General features: G+C 49.1%; 7 protein-coding genes across 7 annotated transcripts; 4 read left to right on the top strand and 3 right to left on the bottom strand.

Annotated features, from left to right (window-relative positions):
• Window positions 1–262: 262 nt before the first annotated feature.
• Window positions 263–3,310, bottom strand: FMAN_12488 (uncharacterized protein; the record flags this gene model as incomplete). The annotated part of the gene is made up of 1 exon (XM_041835033.1): window positions 263–3,310. The coding sequence occupies one exon, from the start codon at window positions 3,308–3,310 to the stop codon at window positions 263–265; it is 3,048 nt and encodes a 1,015-aa protein (XP_041685237.1).
• Window positions 3,311–4,813: 1,503 nt separating this feature from the next.
• FMAN_12487 (uncharacterized protein) lies at window positions 4,814–6,340 on the top strand (the record flags this gene model as incomplete). Its single annotated transcript, XM_041835032.1, has 1 exon — window positions 4,814–6,340. One exon carries the CDS (start codon window positions 4,814–4,816, stop codon window positions 6,338–6,340), a length of 1,527 nt encoding a protein of 508 aa, XP_041685236.1.
• A 987-nt stretch (window positions 6,341–7,327) lies between these two features.
• FMAN_12486 (putative cytochrome-c oxidase chain V precursor) lies at window positions 7,328–8,231 on the top strand (the record flags this gene model as incomplete). Its single annotated transcript, XM_041835031.1, has 3 exons — window positions 7,328–7,556; window positions 7,895–8,088; window positions 8,145–8,231. The coding sequence occupies 3 exons, from the start codon at window positions 7,328–7,330 to the stop codon at window positions 8,229–8,231; spliced, it is 510 nt and encodes a 169-aa protein (XP_041685235.1).
• Window positions 8,232–8,739: 508 nt separating this feature from the next.
• FMAN_12485 (uncharacterized protein) lies at window positions 8,740–10,604 on the bottom strand (the record flags this gene model as incomplete). Its single annotated transcript, XM_041835029.1, has 2 exons — window positions 8,740–9,829; window positions 9,880–10,604. The coding sequence occupies 2 exons, from the start codon at window positions 10,602–10,604 to the stop codon at window positions 8,740–8,742; spliced, it is 1,815 nt and encodes a 604-aa protein (XP_041685234.1).
• A 1,211-nt stretch (window positions 10,605–11,815) lies between these two features.
• Window positions 11,816–14,331, top strand: FMAN_12484 (putative branching enzyme (be1); the record flags this gene model as incomplete). Its single annotated transcript, XM_041835028.1, has 8 exons — window positions 11,816–11,903; window positions 11,974–12,098; window positions 12,155–12,254; window positions 12,308–12,420; window positions 12,476–13,167; window positions 13,219–13,554; window positions 13,607–14,237; window positions 14,293–14,331. 8 exons carry the CDS (start codon window positions 11,816–11,818, stop codon window positions 14,329–14,331), a joined length of 2,124 nt encoding a protein of 707 aa, XP_041685233.1.
• A 674-nt stretch (window positions 14,332–15,005) lies between these two features.
• FMAN_12483 (uncharacterized protein) lies at window positions 15,006–15,440 on the bottom strand (the record flags this gene model as incomplete). The annotated part of the gene is made up of 3 exons (XM_041835027.1): window positions 15,006–15,155; window positions 15,215–15,323; window positions 15,379–15,440. 3 exons carry the CDS (start codon window positions 15,438–15,440, stop codon window positions 15,006–15,008), a joined length of 321 nt encoding a protein of 106 aa, XP_041685232.1.
• Window positions 15,441–17,807: 2,367 nt separating this feature from the next.
• FMAN_12482 (putative H+-transporting ATP synthase beta chain) lies at window positions 17,808–19,859 on the top strand (the record flags this gene model as incomplete). The annotated part of the gene is made up of 7 exons (XM_041835026.1): window positions 17,808–17,818; window positions 17,919–18,054; window positions 18,142–18,163; window positions 18,237–18,322; window positions 18,376–18,418; window positions 18,477–18,987; window positions 19,124–19,859. The coding sequence occupies 7 exons, from the start codon at window positions 17,808–17,810 to the stop codon at window positions 19,857–19,859; spliced, it is 1,545 nt and encodes a 514-aa protein (XP_041685231.1).
• Window positions 19,860–20,271: the final 412 nt, after the last annotated feature.

Here is a 20,271-nt window from a genome sequence, read left to right as displayed (position 1 = left end):
TCCAATAAAGTCTAAGTGCCCCATTACGACAGTCATTCCTGGGCCTCTGGATCGCGGCTCAGTGTCTGGTTATATCATTCTATAGTGTATTAGCTCTTTTTCCCAATGTCAACCAAACTCGCCATTCAGTTCAATCCATCATAAGGGCCTCTTCGTTGGCCAAGTCTATATATGTGTGTTTTACACAAAGAAAGATTCCTTCCTGCCTGACGCCACGATGCATAAAAATGTGAAACCAAATCCAAGCCTAACATCAACATTTTCATGGGCCACGACGGATTCTTACATCCTCAGCATCGGCAAGCTTCTTCTCTACACCGACGCCAAAACCCATCGTCTTCTTTGCACCCTTCTTCTTAGCCCCGTATTCTTCATCAAACTTGCGGATCTGCTTGAGAGACTGCATATCCTCGCTGATGCTAGCCGGTATTTGGCGAAGGGCCTTATCGAAGTGGTCCTGGCGCAAAATACGTTTCTGAGGGTATTCATACGGCTCGGGACCACTGTGGCGTGCGGCAGCTTCATTCTCCTCCTCTACGGCAGCCATGGCGGCAGCGACGCAGGCATTTTTGAGGTCAGAACCCGAGTAGTATGGAGTTCGCTTGGCTAAACTTTCCAGTGAGACGGCAGGGTCGAGGGTTTCGCCCTTGAGGAGGATCCTCAGAATGGCAGTCCGGTCTACATGTAGAGGCAGGTCGACAAGCAGACGACGCGGCAGGCGGCGGAGAACAGCGTCATCGAGATCGAACGGACGGTTGGTAGCAACCATGATGAAGGCTTCCGTCTCCTCAAGACCATCCCACTCTTTTAGAAACTGGTTGATGTGAGAGCGGTGCGACGCGCGAGCGCCGAGCATGCTGCGGTTTGCTAGTAAAGAATCGGCCTCGTCAATGAAGACAACACACGGCGAGATCTTCTTGGCCAGCGTAAAGACTGCACGGATAAGTTTCTCGCTCTCCCCAACCCATTTGTCATTTATAGTTGCACCACTGATTTCGAGCATGTTTGCGCCGCTCTCCTTGGCAACTGCCTTTGCGAGCAACGTCTTGCCTGTGCCTGGAGGTCCGTACAGAAGACACCCAGGAATCTTATCTTGGGCGAGTACGCCATAAGAGAAGGCATCAGGTCGTACCAGCGCCAGGGTTGTGAGAAGCTTGAGAGCAGATATGGTTTCCTTGGGAACGTGAACATCGTCGAAAGTCGTTCTCAAGTTCTGACGGTTGATGTGGCCTGATGATATCCGTTTCTCGTACTCGTTCAGCTTCATGGCTGTCCGGCCGCCAGGTTGCGAATCTTCATCCTTCTTCTGCGAATCCTTGCCTTCCGTCTTACCGTCTTGCTCAGACTCATCGAGATATCGCTGCCCAGGCCTTTGCCTTAAAGGACCCATGAGAAGGCGCTCATACACTCCTCCTGGTGCAGCACCTGCGGCCTCTTCCTCGTGACGTTTTGCGGCGCATGCAATGTTGTACACCTCTGGTAGAGGAAGAATTGATTTCTTGAGCATCTGGGCTCGTGTGTCCGTAGCGTGCATAAAGATCTTCATGTGAGCGTCTGAGAGTTTAAGGGTACATTGGCTACCTAATGATTTTAGCATGCGGTTGATGTTTTGAACATTCTCCACGAAAATGTCTGTGTCCTGAAGAGCAAAATGGCCATTGGAAGTTTGTAAGCCGCCAGATGGTTTGGGTTGTCTCAGAGTGCGAGAAGGATCGATATGTCGAGAAATAACAAAGTCTCCGATTGAGAGGTCTCGAAGCGTGCTTTGATACTCCTCTGAAGGCTGCTCACTCGAGGACGTTCCCAGAATCGCAACCTTGGAACCTTGTTGCCAGGCTGAATCCACGATATTTCTTAATCTTGTGATGAGCATCGAACCCTCAAGCGTCATACTGAGTTCAATGAAGTCGTGGATATGGATGATAAGAGGCTTCTCACGCGGGGAGCCTTGCTTGATCTCGGCTGCTTGTATAATTTGATCCAGGACCTTGTCGATCTTGAGGTTCTCCCATTTGCCAAAGGGGTCATAGCCACCCTGCTTGATTTTGGAAAGCTCGTCTTCAAGCGAGCCTGAGGCTGCGCGAATGTTAATCACGCCCGTATCAGGGTCGTTGTCCTCCTCCTCGTGCCGTGTCACCACATCAGGATCCTTGTAAAGCTTTCCATTCATCTCTGCAGCACGGAATCCCATGTTCGAGAGTGAGCCTCGCGAATAAGCCCAGTCCTGGTCTAAATAGTCTCCTACTATGACGGATAAATCCTGGGCATTCAACTTGACCAGATCGGCATCGTTGAAGTAGGCGATGTGTTCTGCGACAGCCTCTGATATGGCTTGTCCACTATAGCCAGACATGGACAATAACGTAATCTGACGCTTGAGGTTCTTGGACTCAGAGTCAGGAGGAGGCGGTGTCGTTAATTCTCGGCGCAGAGCAGATCGAATAGAGGAGAAGGTGAGAATAGGTAGGTCGGCAATGGCTTGGGCTAGGGAGTGGTCAAGCCTCCAGTCGTAGTCGAGTATGCTATCGAGGCCTGTCTGAACTGAAAGAAACTGATCGCGAAACTCTTGCGCATGTCGGTCGAAATCTTTATAGTAGTGCCACCACCAGAATGGCTTTGAAGTGTATATATATTCTGCGTGTCGGGCAGGGTATAGCGAATCAGCCAGATGCCATGCTGAATCGAGCAGCATGTCGTAAGCGCGTGTGAGGCTCGTCAACTCATGAACGAGCTCCTCTGTGTGACAACTGGCATCGAGAGCAACAACAGCATTTACACGATCAGCAACTTTCTCGAACATGGCAGTGAATGTCGCATCGAAGTAGTCTTCAAGGGCTCTGTTGGATTCCGTTGTTCGAGTCTTCTTATCAGCGACCTGAGGATCGACAAAGATAGAGGACGTCTTTGGTTGTTTGGCATCTTCAGCGATGGCGATTGGGAGCCGCGGTCTTCTCCGGGCAATGTGCAGAATGACATTGTCGTCGAGGAACGTTTGTGGTAGTTTGACGGGGGGTAGCGCAGGAGCGGCATGTTTGCGAGCTATTCTGTTTTTCACAGAAGTCGAAGTTCGAACTCGTGAACGACCCGGTGCGGTCTCGGTTCCGTTCTGAGGCTGCACATCTTCCTCCTCTACAGCTGCCGGTTGCCCTGGTGGCTTATCACCATTGTTTGCACCTGGGCCTGCGCCTGCGCCTGTATCCCTCCAGGTTGACGACGTCTGAAATGATCGATAGCGTATTCGGTATCGGGCTTGTGATCTTGCGGCGATAATAGCAGGATTGGTCAGGGCACGGAGCCCTGTCGATTGCATCCGGGCGGGTTTCTCGTCGGTCGGGACCGAGAGGGGGGAGTTGGAGACTATGGCGAAGCCTTTGAAGCTCAAGTTGCACGGCTGTGTCTGAGCTATGAGCCCTGTCACATCTTCCTTAACAATTTCCCCCAAAAGTTTCGTCAAAATCGGGGCCGGATTTTTTCAGTCGGCCGAATCCCGATCAAATTAAGGTCTGTTTTGATCAGGGCCAACGTTGACAACTGTCTGTTCTACAATAGAAGAGTGAAGAAATAAAAGGTTCTGTGACCTAGGGTATATAGAGATCATTCCTGTCTCTTTACTTTCCCTATGTATGTCCTTGGAGGTCTATTGAAGAAAAAACTTGCAAGATTTCCTATTGACGTAGGGTAGGTACTATCTAGCACATCCTGGGGATCAACGAATACATGTACTGGTAGGTGCTAAAACACAACTGTAAATATGGTTTTGCTGATAATGTATACCATTACCTGTAGTGGGTATCATATCTCATGGAATTGATCGAGTACATTATTTCAAGGGGATCATTAAGGCTTTGTTTGGTCGATGACTGCAGATTCTATCGTTATCTCTAATTACCTTAGGTACTGACCTACTGGTCTATTTACCACTAGGCTTACGAGAATTTCAGAACGATGGTCCAACTTCACCAGTTATCTAACCAAGAGAAACCGTCGGGTGCATGGATTGACCTCGCTGAAACCGACGATCAAATGTCCTTTGGGCATAATCCTTAAAGATGCAATATTGTCGAGACTTTGATGTAGTGTACATTCGAAGACTTGGCCGCAGGACACGATATAAGAAATCAGCTCTATATGGGAATGATAATAACATAATGATACAACGATTCCACTGGGATTTTTTGCACCTTGGAGAAGAGTCAAACTACGCAAAGCCAGGATACCCATTGCTACAGTATGCTCTCTCTTCCTATGGACTGATGTCTAGGCTGCTGGTTGATGAGCAGTAAGACGGGCTCTGAAGATTGCCGAGTTTGGTACCGGGCGTAGTCAACTCGACACTGGTTTTGAAATGTTTCGTTTCCAAGTAGATTATGCCCCGTGTCGAACTACGCAATATGGGGATATTGTCTGATGCATTTTTGAATGCTATGCAAGTGAGTAGGCTTGATGTTGGGCTTATTTGAGTAAGGCTCAACAGCCTTGGAATACCTTGGACGATATTGGATTCCAGGGGCCTGTCTAGCCCGTCTGCCCGAGTCCTATTCTACAGATCTTATCGTCATCATAGACTAGAGTCGTCATCCAGTCACAGCTGCAATGGAACTAACTTGGGGTGCTGCTAAGCCTTGTTTGGTCCTGAGACCTGAGACGCACATACGCGGGGTTTCCACTGGCTGTTGGTGGGCGAGACCTTGTCATCAAGCAACTCATCTCATTCAACCTAACGTTAGCATGAAACTCAACTCACTCTTGTCATCTCACACATAAATCCGTTCTATCCGTCTGTGAAATAGCCATGTTATAGTCTCAAACAGCCATGGACAACTCTCAGACCTCACTAGAGCAACCCCAGTCGGAAAGCCCTGAGGGATCGCCGCCTAATTACGATAACAATAAGCCCTACCATTCTAAACGACCTCACAAGAAGTCGCGAACTGGATGTCGCAATTGTAAAGCTCGCAAGGTTAAATGCGACGAGGCTCGCCCTGTCTGCCGATCATGCAGGTTGCGCAAGGCTGATTGCGTGTATCCTACTCCCTCAGCGTCAACTGTTCCCTCTTCAAATAGCAGCATCACCAATTCTCCTCAACGACCGCCAGAACCTCTACCCGCTCCTCAGAATGCTCCTTCGCCAGACGTCGTCTCTATCTCTTCTGGCGATGAGCCTATGGAAGAAGTTGGGCCGTTGACCGTCTCGCCCGTCTTCCGCCATGGTCAAATGGACGTGACAGATATGAAATTACTTTGGTTCTACACCAGCTCAACGTGTACCTCTTTCTCTGTGGACCAGGGACCCTCGAACCCGATCAATGAGGTTCTAAGAAACAGAATGGTTCAGGTTGCCTTTGAGAACCCATTTCTCATGGATTCGTTGTTTGGTCTAGCAAGTCTTCACATGCAGAGTCTTGAGTTGAGCCATGACCCTGCACGTGCTCTCACCTATCGCGCTCGTTCCTTTGAGGGATATCGCCTGGCCGTGGAAAAAGCCCAGCCGGAGACGTTTCCGGCATTGTTAGCCAATTCTCTATTGCTCACTGCTCTATCATCTCAAAACTTCCGCGATGAGGATGGTAAAAAGCTTTACTTGATCGATTGGATGATTGTCTGGAGGGGAATCGGCCTCGTCATTGACCTCATGGGCGTCGAGAAACTCATTGACTCAGGCCTCTATTGTTTGTTTAACAGACCTTCTGTCGACGTTGAGCAGGCCACAAACCACATTCCTGCTTGCCTTGTCTCCATGCTCAACTCCATCGAGCCCAGGGATCCAGACTATCTCAACGTGGAAACCTACTATGAGACACTTCAATTCCTCGGCTCTTTATATCAGAACTTACACGATGGTTTCGGGCCCACCATGATGCTGCGGATCATCACCTGGTTTACCTTTGTGCCCCGGAATTTCGTCCAGCTCGCACGCGAATTGCGTCCCCGGGCTCTCATCATTCTCGCCTACTATGCGGCTTTTCTCAAGTTCCCGTCAGATGTCTGGTGGATAAAGAACGTTGGAAATCGTTCACTGCGAGATCTTTGCGAGCACATAGGCCCGGAGTGGCAACAATATCTTCTCGTCCCGCACATGGCACGCCTCGTTGAAGGCGAGCTCGAGCTTGGAAGAGTCTTGTTTGAAGACCCAAATTGGTCACCGCAAAAGCCCAACAGCCTACGATTAGACCCCACGGCATCTGTCACGCTTGTTGACGAGAAGGGAAGACGTGTAGAGTGGATACCTGCTGAGAAGAAGCTCGTGCTCATGGATTCAAAAGGCCAAGTTGTAACAAAGGGAGAGGCTATTGAGAAATGGAGGACTGACATGAACTCTACCTTCACATTCGATCCGTGACCGAGCATGTTCAATGGTGGATGATTTGACAGAATCAATAATACAGGGAGTCAGGAAGCGAGAGAATGATTGGGAACGGTTTATTGGATACCCGTGAGACTCATGGTCTCCTTTTCAGCAAAAATAGAGTTATTTGCAATACATTCTCAAGTTACGCAATGCCATGTTATGAGTGTAGCCTCCTGAGGGAATGTATTGATAAACGAGAGTGTCTGCGTTGGGATCTGAGGCGGGCATATATGAACATCTCCATTCCGTATAGATAGAGTAGGAAGCACACTTGCAGTCGCCAGCAATAGCCTATAGGTGATGGTTAATAACGCAGGAGTAGCAACTCCAGAAGTACTCATCAGCCTTGTGATGCAGGGAGTCTTGCCATATTTTGACATGTCCACATCTTCAGAGCCCGTTGCAGAGCTCAACCTCCGAACCTTGCCGGAATCAGCTGAGCACACTTGCTGTTTACTGTTGACCCTTGTTCTTTAACTGGTGAAGTCACCATATCCATCATGACATAAAACTTTGTCTGGTTGAGATTGTTTGGAAGATTGAATGCAAGTCTTGGATTCAAAGAGGCACATGCGATGGAACCTTGGATAAACCTGAAACTGTTTCGTCTCGACAAATGCTATACTTATCAATATCAAGTCCAATTAATTCATGACATGTAACCCATGCCATTGGGTTCAGACTCTTGTAAGCTTTGACCAATCATGGACAAGGCGATTTCATCAAGTTCGTGCAAAACCGGCAACAAGGAAAGAATAGATCACGTGATCAAGACATGCACCAATCCAAGCCCGAGGCAAGAGGGACCCATCGTATGATTGCTCCCGTCTTGCTAATTCTGACATTCCCCGAATAACTCGACTTCTTCTCCACGAAACCTCGAACTCGCACTCGCACTCCACGCTCTCGAGCGCAACCAATTGAGCTTCTCTCCCGCTCGTCTCGTCATCGCCGATTACCTCACATAAACCGTTCACGATGCTGCGCACATCAGCCTCCAACCTGCTGCGCAAGAGCCTGGTGCGCAGCACTCCCGCCCTGGCCTCCCGAGCTGCCTCGACTCACGCCATCTCTAACCCGACCCTCGCCAACATTGAGAAGCGATGGGAGGGCATGCCTCTCCAAGAGCAAGCCGAGCTCTGGATGGCTCTGCGTGACCGCATGCAGTCCAACTGGACCGAGCTGACCCTCCAGGAGAAGAAAGCTGGTGCGTCACAAACTCTCCTCAACTGCGAAAATACCTCCATCCCGCCCGCGTAGCCAAGATCTCGGATCACAACCACCTCAACACATCACAACATATGCTTCAGCCTTGCCGGTCATTGATGATTCACTCGGCAACATCTCAATTGCACAGCTTCAGCCTTGCATTGAACCCTCCACGAGCCTCAATTGCATCATGTAGAACCCAAGTACCCATTCGTCTTTCTGATTGGTAGATGGGGCTTCAATATAGCCTTTGCCCGTTACATCAACGGCCCATTCCCTGCATCACCATGTATAACTGCGTCACAACCATGAAACTAACTCAAACTCTCTCAACAGCTTACTGGATTGCGTTCGGTCCTCACGGTCCCCGCGCTGTCGACCCCCCTGGAACCGGTGCCCGCGTCGCCTGGGGTGTCTTCATTGGTCTCGCCGCCAGTGTCGCTCTCTTCGGTGCTGTCCGTGTTGTCGCCAAACCCGCTCCTTACACCATGACCCAGGAGTACCAGGAGGAGACCAACGAGTTCCTCAAGGTATGTTCCATCCTGTCTACATCGCATCTGGTCACCTGGCTAACAGGAACTTTTAGAACCAAAAATCCGACCCTTTTACCGGTATCACCTCTCCTGGTTATGCTGGCAAGGGTATGGTCCAGTCTCCCCCCAAGGGTAACTAAATTCAACACACAACATTGTTTCCTTTGTGCTAGAAGCTGGAGTGACTCTACGGAGACGTATTGATGTGTAAAAGGGCCTCTGGTGCGTATGGACATGACCAGAGGTTTCGAGGTCGCTCCAGAGATATCAAGTCCTCTTGGTGTAAATACTGTACTACAACAACGGAACCCGAGTCGAGTCATTTGTTTGATTGAAATTGTTCGTTTGCCTATCTCTGTGGGAGCATACACGAAGCTTTGCCTGACCATTCTGTCGACATGAAATCCAGTTAATCAAAATAGTAATTGCTCCAATACGCCTCCCTCAGGGACCAAGAAAACATTGGGCCTGATATAGGATGTCAAAATGAACTCAGTAAAAGGTATCCTAAACTTAGCTAAAGATACCCTAAATTTAGCTAAAGATACCCTAAATTTATACTAAATTACCTAAATCTTTTCATTATCTAGAGCTAAGGTCCCTGGTTTTCTTTCCTCCCCTTAGGCCTCGTTTCCAATATTATTGAACTTAGCCACCGCTCTGTCCAGCTTCTCGATACTTTTCAAATGTGTTCTCAGGTTCCCCTTTGGCTCGGTTCATCTCTTCTGCCTGCATTCTTCTGTCCACCTCAAACCGGCCGTCCTTGCCCCAGTATCCTGCCTTCTCTGTTCCCTTTACACATGCCTCGGTGATGAGTACATAAGGCATCGGAGCATCAAACATGGGCTCTGCTAGGACACGCTCCATCTCCATTTTGAGACCTCGGGCCCCTGTTTCTGAAGCAACAGCTCGCTCCGCGATAGCATACAATGATTTCTCTGTGAAGAATAACCGCGAAGGGTACGTCTCAAAAAGAGCGGTATACTGAGCAACAAGGCTGTTTTTGGGTTCAGTCAGAATACGTAAAAGATCTTCTTGAGAAAGCGGGCTAAGAGCACAGATATTGTGCAGGCGCCCTATCAACTCGGGTATGAAACCGAAGCTTTGTAGATCAGCAGGAGTGGTGAGATCTAACGGCGTGAACGATGAAGCTGATTGAGGGTTGTGGTGAGGCAAATGCATATATGTTTCTGCCGGCAGGGTTTGCTTGTTGCCAGACATGGAGGAGCGTCCCCTAAGTTCTCCGCCGAACCCCATCGTCGGTCTTGCAACCCTCTTTAGGACCGCCTTGTCTAGCCCAACGAAGGCGCCGCAGAACACAAAGAGGATGTTAGTAGTGTCAATAGTATACTGGTCAACCTTGCCACCTGGAGGAGTCGCCTGAGGAGTCGAGGAAGTTGGCCCAGATGCGCTGTAGTTTGTTGTGATAGGTGGCGTAGATCGGGATGAGCGGTTGTCCTTGACATTGATGGTGATTTTTGTTCCCTCAACGAGCTTCAGCAGCGCCTGCTGAACACCCTCGCCCCCAACATCCCGACCAGTAGTCGTTTCGCGCCTTGCAATCTTGTCGAATTCATCTAGAACAATAATACCATGCTCTGTTGCCTTGATGTCATAGTTGGCTTCGATAAGGAGCCGCTCAACGCAGGTCTCAACGTCCTGTCCTATGTATCCAGCCTGAGTGAAGGAGTTGCAGTCACAGATAGAGAAGGGTACGTTTATCTTTTTGCTTAGTGTTCTAAGTTCTGTCAGTTTGATCGTTTTAACAGTTGATAGAAGAAGACAGACTCTAGTATGTAGGTCTTGCCAACGCCCGTGGGGCCGACTAGAAGGAGGTTACTCTTGTCTATCTTGACGTGGTCGGGAACTGTTGTATCCTCTGCAACATAGAGATGGTCCATTGGGTCGTCATCGAATTCGTGGTTATCGTGAAGCGCACGGACCGACTCATTATGGCCCGGGAACTCATCTTTAAGAGTATCAGCAGCGTAGCGCCCAGGGATAGAACCATGTACACGCTGACCTTCGACAGGGTGCATCTCACGACGCTTCTGATGCAGTTCTCTGTCTCTCGCAAACCTCTGGCGCATTACCTTGTCCCGCCTGTTCCGGTCTTCGTGCTCATGTTGGTGTCTTCGCCGCAGGTTCTGGTAGTGGTTGAAGATGGTTGCGCATATTGTCTTCTTAGCCCGGTCCTGGCCAACGACGTAGTCGTCCACTCTTTTCTTGAGATCGCGTGGGTAGAACTGCGGTACGCCAAAGTTGGTCTTGTTGAACATGGGGCCGCGCCCCGCATCGACTGATGGGTCATAGCTGCTGCTGAAGCCTGAATTGAAGTCGTTGTTGCGCCGTGAAGCTATAGAGGAGCCTGAGATATAGCGGTATTGTTGTCGTAATCGAGAATTGGAAGAGGATAGGCAACGTGTCGTAGTAGGTACCGGCCGTGTGACACAGCGCGAGAGATGGCAAAGACAGCAACGAGCGTTAGGGAGTGCCCTTGCGAAGGGCGGCATTATGAGATATATCCAGTTTGAATAATATTGAAGGATGATACAGAACGGAGCGTCAGGTGACAGTCGACTGAGTTGTAGTGTATCTGGGCCGACGATGACGGGATGCGGGGACCGGTTACAGCTTACTGCGGTCGTGCGAGAGCAAGGCCAACGATAGAGCCTATCGCTTCGATAGCATGGAAATAAATGGTTACAGCGAGATTGGTTATAGGACTGGCGTAAGGAGACGATGCTTCTATGGTTGTACCTTATTAGTGACGGAATGGAGGATTTTGTGATACCTACCGACCTACGCTTCTACTAACCTCCAGGTCCGAGACGGGGCCCTTCCGCCAGCAGCGTCCGCTATCGGGGCCGGGTGAGGTGGAAGCTTAGATAGGTACCTACCTAGGTAGGCACCTTACCTAACCTCCAGCTTAGAGCCCAGGCCATTTGTCTACTACTACGTACCTACCGTAGGTACCAGGCATGGAATTGCGTGCAGGAGCTGTTAGCGAGTAGCAACCACTGACAGGCCTAGACCGCAGCAGCGTCCCCGCTAAACAAGCCGGGCCGACATGGGGGATCTGATACTAGCCCCCGGCGTCCCCAAGCACACCCAAAGCGCAGACTATTTGCTCCATGAGTTTGATGGGACCCGTCCAACCTGCACAATGATTCTCGCGCAACATCAGAAGAGTCCTTTACAGGAAGTGGCGATATTACGAGGCTCTTGGTTGGGTCCAGTGTCACCCACTCTACCACTCTCAACCACATGTTGAGCGTTGTAGGCACATAGACTGAAAATGCCTTCCATTTAAGGGACAGCGTGCAGATACGTACCGTAGCCGTTGGGAGAAATTCACCATTCGCGACGTCATCCCAACTTATCGATAAAGCTCTGAGTGGGTGGGCAACCCGAACTGAAACTGAAAGGTTGGTTACCTTAGGCGAATGAGCTAGATAGGAGGTTGCAAGGTCTCTGATATTGCAGTTCTTGTGTTGCCACAATTTTCTGATTCTTCATCTTATTTTTCAAGCCTCTTTTCATCTGGGAAGTTGCTTTAAGATCCCTTGTGCTTCTGTGTCCATTCTTCGTCTCCCCAATTGTGTCTCACTTGAAGCTCAACAATTGTCTGAAGCTTGCAACATCAATATCCTGACTACCCCGCCCACCTCGAGACCTCCCTCCCTTCTACAACCGCGTCGTATTTTCAATTCAACTTTGAAAAATGGCCGCAATTGCTGAAAACTCGTCCAATTCCTTGGACCCCAATCACTCTGGCGGTGCTGCGGGTGACATCCCTAACGACGGTACTGGTAAGTCTACGCATGGCCTGACATGTGATGATCTGATAGTCAAGAACACCACGCTCACAATTTATTCTAGGCGTTGTGAAGCTCGATCCTTGGCTGGAGCCCTTCAGCGAAGCCCTCAGAAGACGCTTTTCTAAAACTCAAGATTGGATCAAGACCATCAACGACACCGAAGGTGGCCTTGAGAAGTTCAGCAGGGTAGGCTTCCAGCTTCCCATTCGGCGAGTCGCGTTACTGACACTTGTTGTTTCTAGGGCGCTGAGAAATTCGGCTTCAACGTCGATGCTGATAACAACATTATCTACCGTGAATGGGCGCCTAATGCCACCGCCGCGTTCCTGATCGGCGACTTCAGTACGTCTCCAAACTCAATCGTGTATACAATGTGCTTACACAATTTGCCTTAGATAACTGGGACCGCAATGCTCATCCCATGACCAAGAACGATTTCGGCGTCTTCGAAATTACAATTTCTGCCCAAGATGGACAGCCTGCCATTCCTCATCTTTCCAAAGTCAAGGTGGGCTAAAATCCAGACGCAATTACAACACATGGCATCTAATATGTCTCCCTAGATCTCGCTCAACTTGCCCAACGGTGAGCATGTTGATCGACTCCCGGCTTGGATCAAGTACGTGACACAGGATTTGTCTGTGTCTCCCGCATACGATGCTCACTTCTGGAATCCTCCAGCCTCCGAGACATACAAGTTCAAAAACGCCCGGCCCAAGAAGCCTGCAAGTGTTCGTGTGTATGAGGCGCATGTCGGAATTTCCAGCCCTGACCAACGGGTTGCGACTTACAAGGAGTTTACCAAGAACATGCTTCCACGAATTAAGAACCTAGGTTACAATGTGATTCAACTGATGGCTGTGATGGAACATGCGTACTATGCCAGCTTTGGCTATCAAATCAACAACTTCTTCGCTGCTAGCAGTCGATACGGTACTCCCGAGGACCTCAAGGAGCTCATTGATACCGCACACGGCCTCGGAATTACCATGCTACTCGATGTTGTTCACAGCCACGCTTCTAAGAACGTGCTCGATGGCATCAACGAGTTTGATGGTACCGATCACCATTACTTCCATGGTGGCGGCAAGGGCCGACACGATCAATGGGATAGCCGGCTTTTCAACTACGGCCACCATGAGGTGATGCGGTTCTTGCTCAGCAACTTGCGTTTTTGGATGGACGAGTACCAATTCGACGGTTTTCGATTTGACGGAGTTACCAGCATGCTATATGTTCATCATGGCATGGGCACGTAAGTGACACTATCACAAATCTTATTGGCTTGTCGTGCTAACATCAACAGGGGCTTTTCCGGTGGCTATCATGAGTACTTCGGCGCAGATGTTGATGAGGAGGCTGTTGTTTATATGATGCTTGCAAATGAAATGCTGCATGAACTCTACCCAGAGGTCATTACCATTGCTGAGGACGTCTCTGGTATGCCGGCACTTTGCCTGCCACTTTTTCTTGGTGGCGTGGGATTCGACTACCGCCTTGCTATGGCCATTCCTGATATGTGGATCAAGATTCTGAAAGAACTCAAGGATGATGAATGGGACATTGGCAACATCTGCCATACGCTTACCAACCGTCGACATGGCGAGAAGACCATCGCCTATGCTGAGAGCCACGACCAGGCGTAAGTTAATGCTCCTTTGACTTGTTTCACTTTCAGCCACTAACATGCACAGGCTTGTTGGTGACAAAACACTCATGATGCATCTATGTGACGCTGAAATGTACACCAACATGTCTACTCTGTCGCCCCTGACTCCTGTCATTGATCGTGGTATGGCACTCCACAAGATGATTCGACTTGTGACACATGGCCTCGGAGGAGAGGGATATCTGAACTTTGAGGGTAACGAGTTTGGTCACCCTGAGTGGCTCGACTTCCCGCGTGAGGGCAACAACAACTCATTCTGGTATGCTCGGCGACAGCTCAACCTTACGGATGATCCCTTGCTCCGATACAAGTTCCTGGATCACTTTGACCGCTTGATGAACCAGACTGAGGCCAAATATGGTTGGCTCCACGCGCCACAGGCGTATATCTCATTGAAACATGAAGGTGACAAGGTTATTGTGTTTGAGCGCGGTGGTCTGGTCTTTATCTTTAACTTCCACCCAACCAACAGCTTCAGCGACTACCGTATCGGAATTGATGTCGCAGGAACTTACCGTGTAGTTCTCAACACAGATAGCAAGGATGTTGGTGGTCACAACCGTGTCGATGAGAACACCCGATTCTTCACTACCCCTATGGAATGGAACAACAGGAAGAACTGGACTCATATCTATATCCCCTGCCGAACTGCTTTGGTAAGCGAACCCGGTTTTCAAATGACTATTTGCGTTTCCTAACATGATCTTGCAGGTTCTGGCTCTTGAGTCCACAATTTCCCAGCAGTCCTGAGTATGGAAGATAAGAGATGGAAGCCGGGGTCGTGGTGAAGCTGCAAGATGTATCTGATTCCTTCATTTGCCGGGGACTATTACAAAGTGCGCCGTTGTTGATTGAGACCGTTGATGTGTCTCTGCTTTGTTTTGTTTTGCAGATATATTATAACATCTGAAATAATAAAAGTCAACAGTCAAGAACAACAACTTCAGTGTCCCGATACCTCTTTTACCAGCCGCAAGACATTGATCATTGGTCTTGCAGCAAATAAACCCTTGGATGCTGTTGAACTGGAGGTTTTAAAACTCAATTTAAGGTTTTGCAATTCAAAATCAGAACTGAATTAGCACTCGTCAGGAAGGAATAAGGCTTCTGACGTTGAATTATGGTGCCAGATCAACCTGTTCTAAACTTCCCTCAGTATTTTTCTTCACTGAGGATAAAGGTCCTTATTTTCTTCCCTTCTCTAAGATACCTATAGTTTGGCACTATCGTATATAGGATAGGGGCATTCACTACCTCCCAATCAATTACATCTCACAAGAACGCGGAATTCGCCCGATTCAACTCCTTTCATAACAGTGTTGGCGGCGACGCTTGTCCTTTTCATTCTTCTCCTCGAGCGTCCCAAGTAGCAGGGAAGCCTCCCGTGAAGTTCATTTCATTTCATTTGGTCGGCTATTTCAACATCACGTAAGATAAATCCAAGCCACTCGGTCAAAATAACACATTAACTTTTTCCCTCTTTCAGGCGGAATAGACTCTGTTCCTCCCGTGAAGTAACCCTTCAAAATGGTCTTCGCAGCGATGCGACGATTTCCCTTCTCCTTGGCGATATCCTAAAGGCCAAATTGATTAGCAAGGCTTGAAATACCGATTTGCGGCGTAAGTTACTAACAGACGGGTTGGTCTCATTCTCGTCATCCTCATCATCCTCATCATTGACATTGGGATGAGCGCGGTGATACGTCCAAAAGAAGAGGCAAACACCCCTCGCGTCAGGAGGACTAAAGGCGATGCAAATTAGCAAAACGAAGTGTAAAACCGTATTCCGAAACTCACATGACAGTGCATTCTCCACCACGAGAACACCGCTCGTAGCGGTTCTTGTTCGGCTTCTGCATACAGACCCCATCGCTCCGTCCGTGAAGCGCGCTTTTCAGGCATGGTCTGCAGGGCGGTTTGCGTTCCACGGGGGGAGGGTCGTCGCTAGGTAAGTTGACATTAGCAATGGAAGCGAAACAAGAAAACAAAAGGCGAACTCACTCAGCGTCAGCCTTGGTGGCTTGGCCCCTTCTTTCCGCCACCGGGCGTCTTGTCCTTGTCCACTCTGCCGCCAACACCCTTCCGGGCTGTGTTTTCTTTCCTCCCCTAGCTTGGGCTCGGCTGGGTTTTGAGTAGTGGCCCTGCATACAGTCAGTAACTCGTCATTTCGAGCGGTGAAAATAACATACTTCGCCATCTCGGCAATGTAGAGACTCTCAAAACAGGGGGGGGGGGAGGGAAGAATCGAATAGATACTGCGCAAACGATAGCTAGGCGCTGCGAGTGCTGAAATCGCGCGGCGAAATATGAGGGCACATATCGAAGTAATTTGTGATGCTTAAAGAGAAAAGAATGATGATCAAAACGAAAGGAGATTATTATACGACACGCGGACCGATCAACAGATTAGAAGGTGGCAGTGGAATATTCGAGCTGCCAGTGCCACGCAATGCCAGCTCGAATCACAGCCAAATTGCAAAAAATCACCAAATAAAGAGAACTTGGAATTTTATACGGATAGACTAAACCAATTGGCCGTCGAATTGATAAAGGAGCTATAAAAGAAAATGAGGCATCGATTCCTAGAGGGAGCTGCAAAAGACTTGTCTTGCGATAGCCTCAAAGTATAAGTAGAATTGGCTCAATTGTTGAAGTCGAACAACTCTAGTGTCCTTCATGGATGTAAGTGTTAATTGAAACCCGGTTCCGAAGCTAATCTGGATGTCGTCAGGTTGAGATCTAATAGGTTTAAACCGGGGTCTATTAATTGGGGCCTGAACGGTCACGACTCACCAGGGGGGGGGGAAAACAGGACCTTGATCTTGAGTGATGAAAAGACTTAATAACTTAGTATAAGTTTAGCCTGAATTTATACTAAATTTAGGATATCTTTTGCTGAGTTTATTTTGATACCTTATATTAAGGTCTGGCATTTTCTTACTCCCTGAGAACGGCTCAGAGGGGAGAAAAAGTGAGAATGAGATAGTAACTAATTGGCAAATCTCAGCCAAAATTTAAATGGGCCACCTAAAACTTGCAACTAGCAATTGCCTGTTGTTATTGGTTTGAACCAGGACCATCTCGTCGTGGTTGATAGACTGACCAATAGGGTTAAACTCCCGAGGGAAGAAGATGGGATGCAAGATGGGGATCCCTGACTGGTATTGTTGCCCCAGAAAAGCCTTGAATTGAAAGCATCTCTTGTTGAAAAGAACGTGGATGAGGCTGGTGGTGATTGAAATCATGACATTGTAATGGAGACGTGAATCAATCATAGTATAACAATCAACGTGTCGATTTGATCAGCCCGCACTCCTTATCTCCACTGAGCCCGGTATTTGTTAATTACGCAGTACTTCCGTGGTTTTCAGATCATCAGGCAATCCATCTTGAGATTCCACCACCGTCTCATTGAACTCAGCAGTAGACAGGTACGGGGTAAACTAAGCCAGGTTAATAATGCTGCTTTCCCTGCTCTGTTTTGATTCTTACCTCTCAATATGACATCCAAGGGTTTTTAACTGCGAGATCACTGATGCCCTCAACTTCAACAATTGAGTCAATTCTACGTATAGAGCCAAGGCTGAGATCACTGGCTAAAGATTCGGCTTCGGGTACGAATCGATGTACAGTCATTCACCCTTCTGAGGAAGAATGGATCGGTCCAATAAGTTGGAGATGACTAATGCCACTTAATTACGCCTGCAGGATTACCTACGAATGGGGACTTAATGATGATTGCAAGGTATCTCTCTCTTTCTCTCTACTGCCGCTGTTTACACTGGTTTATATGGCCCCTAAAATGCCTGGCTCTGTTTACAAGCTAGAGGGGGAAGGAAAACTCAGGACCTTGATCCTCAATAATTAAAACAGCCTAGATAAATGAGTATAAGTTTAGTCGAGTTTAGGATATCTTTTGCTAAATTTATGTTGACACCCTAATGTCAAGGTACAATATTTTCTTGCTCCCCGAGGACAAGTAGGTAGGAGCGCCAGGTCTGCGAATAATCCCGTCATGTTCATCCCGGGAAATTGCCGGCATCGCAGCTTCCCCGGCGGGGCCAGAGGTAATTTCGGGCTAGCGTTCCACGTGACGCTTTGCGAAAGCTCTAACCGACCAAGTCGTCCTCCCGAGCAAAACTGCTCACCTCCCGTAAAAGTTCTCCCTCAGCTTCAACCATCCTCTCTCCACTCCCATCTCTGATCGCTCTTTGTCATCTGGCAAGATGTTCAAGAGGTGAGTAACGATCGCAAGAACGAATGTCGAAGATTTTTCGATGGCGTTGCCCCCCAATTGAAGCCCAATTGAGCTGACCCTTGTGTTTTTCCCTCGGCAGCGGCATTTCCTCCTTCGCCCGCGCGGCTCGCCCGGCCGTCCTCCCTCGACGTGCCCTCCGACCTTCAGCTCTCCGACTCCCCATTTCCAGCCGATGGGCGAGCACTGCCAGCGTCGGCACCGGCAAGATTCACCAGGTGAGAAAGAGCCGCTCCTCAGTCAATTCCGGTCGCCCGGGCAATATCGACTGCACAAGAACTCCGTGCTAACCCGACTGTTCGCAGGTCATCGGTGCCGTCGTCGACGGTTAGTCAATCATTATCACAGGCTCTCGGCGAGCCTGGCACAAGATGGCGAAAACAATACTGACGTTTTGTAGTCAAGTTCGATACTCAGAAGCTCCCCGCCATTCTCAACTCTCTTGAGACTGAGAACAATGGCCAGAAGCTCGTTCTCGAGGTTTCCGTACGTTCACATCCAAATGCCTCATATGACTGGCCAATTCTGACATCCTCAAGCAACACTTGGGAGAGAACGTCGTCCGCTGCATTGCTATGGACGGTACGTTTTGATCGTTTCGAAATTTCTCATACTTGAAATCCCTAACACATTCTTTCAGGTACTGAGGGTCTCGTCCGAGGTGCTTCCGCCCAGGACACTGGTGCTCCCATCACCATTCCTGTTGGTCCCGCAACTCTTGGCCGTATCATGAACGTCACTGGTGACCCCATTGACGAGCGTGGCCCCATCAAGACTGACAAGCGCCTTCCTATTCACACCGAAGCCCCCGAATTCGTCGAGCAGTCCACCTCCGCTGAGGTTCTCGTCACTGGTATCAAGGTCGTCGATCTTCTTGCTCCCTACGCCCGTGGTGGAAAGATTGGTCTGTTCGGTGGTGCTGGTGTCGGCAAGACTGTGTTCATTCAGGAGCTCATCAACAACATCGCCAAGGCCCACGGTGGTTACTCTGTCTTCACTGGTGTCGGTGAGCGAACCCGTGAGGGTAACGATCTGTACCACGAAATGCAGGAGACTTCCGTTATTCAGCTTGATGGCGAGTCCAAGGTCGCCCTGGTTTTCGGCCAGATGAACGAGCCCCCTGGAGCTCGTGCCCGTGTCGCCCTTACCGGGTAAGTTGATAGATAGTGCCTTCCCTTCCTGTTACAACACCTCAACACCACCACTCCCCAAGACATTGCTACTCATACTGCAACACGATGTTCTGTTTACGACTCTTGGACGCTAGCTAATGTTATATCTCGACAGTTTGACTGTTGCTGAGTACTTCAGAGATGAGGAGGGTCAGGACGTGCTGCTTTTCATTGACAACATTTTCCGATTCACTCAGGCCGGTTCCGAGGTGTCTGCCCTTCTCGGTCGTATCCCCTCTGCCGTCGGTTACCAGCCCACTCTGGCCGTCGACATGGGTGGTATGCAGGAGCGTATTACCACCACCACCAAGGGTTCCATTACCTCAGTCCAGGCCGTCTACGTCCCTGCTGATGATTTGACTGATCCTGCCCCTGCCACCACCTTCGCTCATTTGGACGCCACCACTGTCTTGTCTCGTGGTATCTCTGAGCTGGGTATCTACCCCGCTGTCGACCCTCTCGATTCCAAGTCCCGTATGTTGGATCCCCGAGTTGTTGGTCAAGAGCACTACGACGTCGCCACCCGTGTCCAGCAGATCCTCCAGGAGTACAAGTCTCTTCAGGATATCATTGCCATTCTGGGTATGGATGAGTTGTCTGAGGCTGACAAGCTTACTGTCGAGCGTGCCCGTAAAATTCAGCGTTTCCTGAGCCAGCCTTTCACTGTTGCCCAAGTTTTCACTGGTATCGAGGGTAAGCTCGTCGACCTGAAGGAGACTATCAACTCCTTCAAGGCCATTCTTAACGGTGAAGGTGACAACCTTCCTGAGGGTGCCTTCTACATGGTTGGTGACTTCGCCTCCGCCAAGACCAAGGGTGAGAAGATTCTTGCTGAGCTTGAGGGTCAGTAGGGGGTTTAAGTATTGAAGTTAATGCTGCGGGAGACGGGAGGAGAGCAATGGCAGACACGTTTTCAGGGAAGGGGAACAAAAGTCCTGAGATGTTTCTCACGAGCTCTACCAAGTCTCCTTTGTGAGCTGTGTACTAAGAAATCAACAAAATTCCTCTTGTAGCCATATCAAGCTTTCTTTTTTTTACCAAACGTGAACCATTCTGACTTATCTGTGATGTTATGAATGTCCCCTAGGAGCAAGAAATACCAGAGCTTATTATTAGGTATTTCCTAAACTTATACTGTATCACTAAAATCTTTTACAATTGAGGATCAAGATCCTCAGTTTTCTTTTCTGCACCAACATCCAGTCTATGCCACAGTTGGCTTATTTCATTTCGAGTATTCAAGATACGTGCTTCCTACTTTAT

Source organism: Fusarium mangiferae (assembly GCF_900044065.1).
Source record: "Fusarium mangiferae strain MRC7560 genome assembly, contig: FMAN_scaffold009, whole genome shotgun sequence".
Classification (NCBI taxonomy): Eukaryota; Fungi; Ascomycota; class Sordariomycetes; order Hypocreales; family Nectriaceae; genus Fusarium; species Fusarium mangiferae.
This window is presented reverse-complemented; position numbering and strand designations above follow the sequence as displayed.